The sequence below is a fragment of the Schistocerca cancellata genome, unplaced genomic scaffold (genome assembly GCF_023864275.1).
Source record: "Schistocerca cancellata isolate TAMUIC-IGC-003103 unplaced genomic scaffold, iqSchCanc2.1 HiC_scaffold_818, whole genome shotgun sequence".
Taxonomy (NCBI): Eukaryota; Metazoa; Arthropoda; class Insecta; order Orthoptera; family Acrididae; genus Schistocerca; species Schistocerca cancellata.
The window spans coordinates 378,305-387,463 of record NW_026046829.1 but is presented as its reverse complement, the minus strand read 5'-3'; the positions used below and the strand labels follow the sequence as shown (position 1 = coordinate 387,463).

General features: G+C 40.6%; 2 protein-coding genes across 2 annotated transcripts; both read left to right on the top strand.

Annotated features, from left to right (window-relative positions):
- The first annotated feature begins 2,665 nt into the window (after positions 1-2,665).
- Positions 2,666-3,568, top strand: LOC126143516 (uncharacterized). Its single transcript, XM_049915431.1, has one exon. The coding sequence runs from the start codon at positions 2,666-2,668 to the stop codon at positions 3,566-3,568; it is 903 nt and encodes a 300-aa protein (XP_049771388.1).
- A 3,118-nt stretch (positions 3,569-6,686) lies between these two features.
- On the top strand, positions 6,687-7,768 carry LOC126143515 (piggyBac transposable element-derived protein 3-like). The gene is made up of 2 exons (XM_049915430.1): positions 6,687-7,039; positions 7,087-7,768. The coding sequence occupies exons 1-2, from the start codon at positions 6,687-6,689 to the stop codon at positions 7,766-7,768; spliced, it is 1,035 nt and encodes a 344-aa protein (XP_049771387.1).
- Positions 7,769-9,159: the final 1,391 nt, after the last annotated feature.

Genomic DNA, 9,159 nt, shown 5'->3' with positions numbered 1-9,159 from the left:
GCTGTGATGTTCTGACGCGTCCACGAAATTTGCAAACAACGAGGACTCGTGTTCTGATTATTAGAACGCGGGAAGCTTCCCTATCAGCGCTCCCATATCCCGGCAGCTTTCGATGTGCACACGTTCTCTAGACTGGCCAAACCAATTTGACTCTCTGGCACGACAATGCATGCTGCAATTGTCAAACGTCAGATGGCCGACTCAGAATAAATAAGTTCACCCTCATGATATACGATGTGACTCAGATGGTATGCAGTCCACTGTCAGTATAGTTGGAAACTGTCACTGGCTCTTAGTCCACCACAAGTTGCAGACCACAACTGTCACCCTCTAGGGAAAGACTTGAAGTTCTCCACCAGGGGAGGACCAGAAGACGAAGGAGGCAAAGAATCATAATCACTTTCCACCAAGCCTCAATACGGGAGCCGAATTAGCACAAAAAGAAGAAAACGCCTCCACGTTGTACAAACCAATCGAACTATCCTCTACACATTGAATCTCCGCTCTTGACTGTTCTGTCGGCCTGGTAGCCAATCCAGACACAGCACTGGGGTTCCCACGCTGTGGAATATCCTGAGAGGAACCAATTAGAGGATCAAAATCTCTCTTTTCAGCAAAAAGAATATTTTAGACTAGAGAGGCGTCGTTATCACGGAAAGCATGGTCACGTTTCGGCAAAAAACGTCTACCTAGACGGGACCACAGTCCTTCATTTATGGAGAGATCTAATCTTTCCAGGTCGACCATTTCCAATTTCTGAAAGAAAGCTGTTAAGCTTCCCAGACAGTCGCGTCCGTGAAATGTATGTTTTTGCCGCCCGCTAAAATAACCTAGTGACTTCCTGGCGTCAGGGAGTTACAGTCTTGCCTCCAATGAACACGTGAACCAGCTTCTTTTTCCATATTGTCCCAGCTTCTAACATGAGAATGCTTGGATTTTTATGACCGTCCCACTATTTACACAAAAGCTCCGATTACAACAGATTCTCTTAAATGGGTTCCTGCACCTAGTTTCCGCCACCTGGCCACCTTTGCGATAGTCTGTCACACGGTCCTGGTAAAATGTTTTGAGAACCGTTGCACTCCTGCTCCGACCTTGAGTGGGAAGAGGGGAGTGACACGGCCTGCAGTCCCTCTCCAGCTACAATCCACAGAGCGCTGCTTCCCACAATCATTCGCACAGCCAGGTCTCTGGACACAACATCAAGGCCCGCCGCACACTGCACGCAGCAGAGGCAGAGCAGAGGCGTAGCAGAGCAACATGGGTTTTGCCGGTCAGCGCACACTGCACGCAGCAGAGGCACGGCAGAGCTCAGTGGTGGCCCAGCGCTCGCGAAACACAGAACGCCCAGTAATGTCCACCGCGGGTCTGTCTATGCAGTTAGGCTTAGATTCCGATTCTGATTCGGAACTCAGGCGTGTTATTTTATTGTACAGTGCATACAAGAACAGAGAAAGATCTCTATGGAAAAGCAAGTACATGCAAAAGCGAAGAACACATGGCGAATACGCGTTGTCTACGGAAGTTCCTGATCACGTATTCAGGGAAAGCTTCCGACTGAACAGACGGCAGTTTGAAGAGGTTCATACACTGATAGAGCAAGACATAAGAGGAAAACCAAGTCACATGCGGGAGCCCATACCTACAGAAGAAAAATTAGCTGTATGTTTAAGGTATGCAATTGAAATAAAGTATTTTTTCTCTCAATATTTATTAAAGTTCAGAGAAACAATTTCCATCTGTAAATTTGTTAAAATAATGAACATGATAACACTGTTTATAGTAAATGTGGTGCTGAAGGTTCAAACTCTATACCAGGAGAGTCAGATATTGACGTGGTAGACGAACTATTTTCTGTGCTGCATGATGGTATTGATGAATGATGTGGAGCCACTGATTTAGTCAAAATTTCCTCCTCCGTTTCAGATACTATCTGAAACACTTTTTTCTTTACCAACACTTGGTACGCCTTTGGCATCTCTTTTGTCGATAGGTACATCGACATGAAAAATTGGTGTAAGGCGTCATTTTCTTGATGCAGTGATCTTTCGCGTAAAATGTCTCTTTTCTTAGCTCTCTCCTCGTAGCTGTTAATGCTTTCAAGAATGATTTTACTGACATCTGCTTTCTTCTTCTTCTTTGACAATGGCGTCCCCAAGTCGTCTTGTGTTTCGTTCCTCTGTGTGTCTGTTATGTCATCTTCTCCACCATCATTTGCAACGCTCGTTGTAGCATTTACCTCTTCCATTATATTTGTTACAGTACCTCTGTTGGCCATATATGGAACTAAAAATTCCATCTGATTTTAGTACAGCCATGGGCGGACTGAGGTCGCTGCTTGCCCACTCTTCTTTTTCTGTCTACGGAGGGCATCTCGATGACAATCCCCAAGTTTTCTCCAATTTTCTTTCGCTGTTTCCCCTGCAACAAGGAATTCCTGAATTTAGTTTCTCATATATTTCCGTATAAAGTAACATAAGAAAGGTGAACAGTTACATTTTCGAATAGTTTTGCCCCATTCCCCTAATAGTGACAGAAACAATCTGTGATTTCGTGTACACATACCATAAATGTCGAAACACTTAGTAACTTTCTGTCCACTCTGCTTATGCAACATAAACGGATTGTTGTCTTTTTTAATTTTAGGTATTTAACAACGGGGGACATGTTTAAAACCATCGCTCTAAGCTACCGCATGGGTCAAAGGACAGCGTCGAAGATAGTTTATGATGTGTGTGGAGCGATATGGAAGCATCTACAACCCATTTATCTACCTGAGCCAACAACAGTTATGTGGGAAAATATTGCTTCTGACTTTGAGAGGAAACGGCAGTTTTACAATTGTCTTGGAGCTGTTGATAGGAAACATATCAATTTGCGAAAACCTCAGTTATCTGGTTCCTCATTTTTCAATTACAAACAGCATTGCTCTGTAGTATTAATGGCTACTGTCGATGCTCATTACAGATTTACCTCTATAGACGTCGGTTCAATGGGCAGATTTAGTGATGGAAATATTTTTTCTAATTCAGTATTAGGAAGAAAACTGACTGACGGAACTTTAAAAATCCCAGGAGATAAATCGCTTCCTGGACAACAAAATAGAGCCCCTTACGTTTTCGTAGGTGATGAGGCATTTCCATTATTAAAAAACTTAATGCGACCGTACCCTAAATGCAGAGTTACTGGCAATGACAAATATAAAGTTTATAATTACAGACTGTCTCGTGCTCGTCAAACTGTAGAGTGTGCATTTGGTATCTTGAGTTCCCGATTTCGTGTGTTTAAACGGCCTTTTGAGTGTAAACTAGAGGCTTTAGATAGAATTGTGACAGCTACATGTGTACTTCATAATTACTTGAGGACTGATAACATTACGTCAAATGATCTCGCCGAGGAGGACGACATGGGACCACTGAGTACCAACCAGCTTCTGTCGCCTGCTCCAAGTAGGTGCAGAAACACGAGTGAAGCGTTTCTTACGAGAGAAAAATTTAATGAGTGTTTTAATTCACCAGAAGGTTCTGTTCAATGGCAGTATGCAGCTATAAAAAGAGGCCAATACTAAAGAGAACGACTTATGTCATTAATATTACATGTATATTGTGAAAATGCATATAAAATAAATAAATCAATTAATAAATAATACTTACAATTGCTGTAATGTAATTCCTCTGCAACCTTCTTCCATATTTCGTCCTTCAATTTATTCCGCATGTAATCCGGATGACTGGTGTCGTACAGCACTGGGTTGTCCTGAACTATCTGAATGAGGTGTTCCATAACTAAAAACTTCGTACAAGAACGAAAGTGAGGTACTGTCAGAGACGCACACACTGCTGCTGGAAAGTCACTACTGGCCGAGCGCAGCGCGGTGCCACAGACCACCTCTGTGGTGGTGCGAACCGCTGACAGAGATGGGATCGGAGATAACGGGCCCCTCGGGCCGCAGGCAGAGGAAAACTGTGCGGCTCGGACAGAGGGACAGAGGGCTGACCCAGCTAATCCTGCCCTACGCCTCGGCTGCGTGCAGTATGCGGTGCCCCATTGGAAAGCGTGCTCCACAAAAGCGGCTCTGCCTCTGCTGTGTGCAGTGTGCGCTGGGCCTTATGGCCCACGGTTCAGCTTTCTCCCTGTTCTCCGTCGCCTCCACTAAGGCCGCTAATGTACATGTTCTCCACAGGCTACACATGCTGTTATATGAACATTCCTCCCACAATTTTCTTCTTAAAAAGTCATAAACCAGACATACAAAATGTAGTACTGAGGAACACCGAGATCATGAACTAAAATATGAATATTAATCTGACTGATAGTGCTGTTAAAGTGAGAGAGTGACGTGTGTAACAAAACATATTAAAGGCTTTACTGTACCGAAGTATGCGATACCCTCCAAATTCAACCAGTTTAACGAGTATTTATGATTATAGAAAAGTTATTGTGTATGTTAACAATGATTGCGTAGCATGTCTCCATAAACAGTCAACCCATTGAATTATACAGAATAACTAACCCACACAAAAGTTAATATCACTTGATCACTGATGCAGCAAATGTCATCATGTAAAAACACTGAGTTCATCTTAAATAATTAATATGAAGTACGAAAAATAGTGTACAACTTAGGTATTTTGGATCTCCTTAAATAAAAATCACCCAGTGAAACCTATTTGTTCACTAGGAGCGGTTTCACTTAGTATTCACGAAATCAATCCTGTTTTAGACGAAAACCAATGTATTTCTTAATAATTCATGTTAATTACTTATTTATGCAAATTAGAGAAGTCAATTGACAAACTTCTAGAAAACGGACTTTTTGTAACAAAGAATTATTCTGTCAAGTCAACAAATCTGTCTGTCATTTTAATAACATGTTAAATTATGTCACTCGATGCAAATTAATAACTTTTCTGCACAAATTAGGATAACAGATGTACATGTGACTTGTAAACTATATCTCTTTTTAGTAGTTCTTTGACAATGTTATAAATACGAGCAGCAAGAAGGGTCGAGAAGCAGTCGGAATGTCACTTTGGTACAGTGTGTTAGTGTGTTATTGTTTGAGGTGGATAAACAATGCAAAGAACATGTAAAGGAAGTCGTGTTGTGTCATAGTCTTTGGTGGACAGTGGAATTAAGATGGCCACCAGAGAAATAAATATTTGAAGTTTACATATTTGTTGGTTTCGTTCATCCTTTATCATCAAAAGCACATAAAACAAAACACGAGACCTCATGTTTTTAACCCTAGACAACCAGATTTAGAGCCAGCATCAACATCGAGACACAGCAGCGATCCAGCAAGCAGCAGTGATTACTACAATGCATTTCAATGGCGCCAACCTAACATCAAGTGCTAACAAGCTCTGTAAATGGGAGTGAAATAGTGCGATTATAGCAATTAGCAATATCTACGACCAGGCGACCATTACACGTGCCACCTCTCAAACCTAGCCCATGTGCTAGGACCTTCTTTAACGGTTTGCAGTGGAGGAACGTGGCAGATGCTTTCGGGAAATCTAGGAATGTGGAATCTGAGGGTACTCTGCATCCATGATTCGCTGGGTATCACGTAAGTGAAGGGCTAGCGGAATTCCGTAGCAGTGATGCTAACTACATCCGTGCTGATTTGTGGACAAAAGCTTCTCTGTCTGAAGGCAATTTATTATATTTGAACTCTGAACAGTTCAAGTATTCTGGAGAAAACCGATGATAATGATGCTGATATGTAATTTTGTGGGTCTAATATTTCCCCATTCTTATATATAGGAGTCAGCTGTGCTTTTTTTCGCTCCATTTGGATCTGTCGCTCGGCGAGAGATTCGCAATAAATGCGAGCTAGGTAAGGGATTAATGCCCAGAGTCGTCAGTATAAATCCGAACTGGGGTGCCTGAAGATCTGGTGACTTATTTGTTTTCAGTTTTTTCAATTGCTTCTATACGCCAGGGATTCCTATGTCTATGTCCTCCATACTGGGTGTCTGCCAGTCAAACGACAATATATTAGCATTATTTTCCACGTGAATGATTTCTTAAACACTAAGTTTAAAACTTCAAACTTGCTTTTGCCGTCTTCTTTTGACACGCACGAATTTCTATTGACTTTCATCAATCGAGAGTTTTTCTTGAAAATAGACTGCAACAGCCTCTGGTTACTCCGCACGTTCTGAATTTCGTTATTAAAAAGTTTACCTACTAATACTCTAGCAAAGCACTTATGTCATTGTGGCTAATGTGGTGTAATGGGTAGCGTGTTGGATTCGTAACACAGTGGTCCTAGGTTCTAATCCTAGTGAAAACTCTAAAATTTTTAGTTTTGTTATTAGGTTCAGTTTCATTTGTTTATTCCATTACATCAACAGTTACTTTCACTTTATTTCATTTTCGGTTCTCAGCTCGAACAGACGATGAAATTATAAAACTGCTCGAGACGAGTGACTTGAGTTCCTTGTCAGACGAAGATGATTCTGTTGATGAACCTCCAACTCCACCTGAACGAATTGGTGTGCTTGAAGTTTAAGGATGCAATGTGGATGTTACTCCTGAGGCACCTGCATCAGCTTCATCTTCTCACTCTCGTCCACTAAGATGGAGGCAATCTAAGTAAGCAATACATTGGTGTAGTTCTGTGTGTCATCTGACACGATTTAGATCAGTATTTTTCAGTGGTACTGTTTGTTTGCAGGATGTGTAATCGACAGCCTTCTGACGACAACTTTGAAGAACAGACTGATGGTGAACTGAGAAACCCTTCACAGTTTTTCTTCGAGTACTTCGATAAAAATTTCTGGAAAAATGTTGCAGGACAAACTAATTTATATCATTGCCAAAAGAACTCAAACAGTCTGGATACAAATACTAATGAAATTTTGTCCCTTGTCGGAATTGATATATTGATGGGTACATTGAAATTGCCCCAGGCAAGACTTTACTGGAATATGCAACTGGATATTCCACTTGTATCATCAACCATTACAAGAGATAGATACTACAAATTACGAAATAATCTGCATTTTGTAAATAATTTGGAAGATCTGACGTAAATGACAAACTTTGGAAGGTTAGACCTTTAATTGATGCTTTTAGAAATAAATGTATTAGTTTACCCAGGTCTCAACACCTTTCTTTGGATGAACAGATGATTCCATTCACGGGGAGATGTAAGATGCAAACATATGTACCTTCCAAACCTAATCCACTTGGCCTCAAAAATTTTATTTTAGCGTCATCAGATGGACTTGTCCTTGATTTTCCTATATACACTGGCAAAGGAACAATTCCTGACAGCAATCAAAAAGAACATGGCCTGGGAGCGGGTATACTCAAACTACTGGCTAGAACTATACCCAATGATTACAATCATGTAATTTACAGTGACAGAGTTTTCACCAGTTCAAAATCTGTTCAGCTTTTACTAGACAGGAATATATTTCAGACAGGAACTGTGATGGCCAATAGAATAAAAAAAGTAGCTTCTAAGTTCAAGAGAGATCAGGAGCTGCAGCGGGGGCAATGGGATGAGTACGTAAGGGAGGACCAGGAAATTTGTGCCCTCAAATGGAAGGACAATAAATCCGTCACTTTGTTATCCTCGTGCATAGGGAGCGAACCAGAGGGTACCTGCAAACGATGGTGTAATACAGAAAAAGCAAAGGTTAGTGTCAAACAACCAGCCATCATCAAAAGCTATAATCGCAATATGGGTGGCATTGATCTCTGTGGTAGATACATGGCATACTATAGGTCAAACATCAGAACAAAAAAGTAGACTGTCAGAGTATTCAACCACTTCACTGATGTAGCCATAATTAATTCATGGATTATGTACAAAAGGTGTTGTCAAAAAGATAGGATACCGAAAGAAAAGTGGATGTCTCTCATAAACTTCAGAATTCACTTGTCCCACGACTTGGTAAAGTCTTCAAAAATTGTAGACTCACTGGAACTGTCGAAAGAAATTTCTCCGAGTGTGACACAGGAGTATGTCAGCAGTTCTGATGAAGATGAGCAGCATCAGCCCACTAAACGAAGACGAATTGTACCAAAGCCAACTAGAGAAAGCAAATGTGACAGGGTTGACCACCTTCCTGAATATATTGAGAGTAGTTTTGCCTCAAGGTGTCGGTTACCAGGGTGCAAGTCACGTTCCCGCATAATGTGTAAAAAGTGCAAAGTTTATTTGTGCGTATTAAAAAACAATTGTTTTGCTAAATTCCATAAACATGAGAAGTAATGTGTTCATAAACTGTAATGTGTACATAAAAATGAGAAGTAATGTGTACATTTTTCATTGGTAATAAAAATATGAAAATACTATGAGATCGGCATTTTTTCTCTCTGTTGAGACCCAATGTACACACATGTGTACATTCAATTACTCAAACATTATATAAAATAAAATTTCAAAATTAGTTTTTTTGTGTTACTTTGACATCAGATGCACCAAAAAAAGCAACTGAAACATTTTTCCATTCTTTGTTTATCTTCGGGACTGAAGAGGTTAACACAAGAACAACCTTGTTCAATTGATATTCCATGTTTCTGTACGAGGCGACTGATACTACGATATTATAGTTTCATTGTCCATCAAAACACATGTAGTCCCGTTAATTATTATATTCTTTTCCGACATTCTCTACCATTTTTCAGTAACGAAAGCGGAAATTGTGAAACTCTATTTTTAAACCAAGAAACAGATATATTAGCGGTATTATTTTCAAGAGTAGAAGTAAGTTCTCATTGATTTCAATCTGGGTGGTACAGCAGTTGCCGGAAAGGAATACAGGTATAGTGTTGCTTATTAAATATCACGCATTATAAAGCACATAAGCTTGTTAAATTTCAGAATAGAAGTATGGCTAAAATTTTGTATCTAATAAGAAGCACATAAGCCTGTAAATTAATGAATAATGATGACATATATCAGAATATAAACGAAATAAGGATAAGAAGAGATTTTTTGACATGTATACAGAATGAATGACTATTGGATAAGAGAACACGAGGCGTGGTCCGTAAGGCGTGACGAGGGCGTGGCGAGGGCGTGGTCTGGGCGGGGCTAAGTACGCTCTCTCCTTCAGCTTTCTGCTCTCCTAACACTCGAGGGCAAATCGGTCGATTGCGCCCTGGGGTATTAGGAGAGCAGAACGCTGAAGGAGA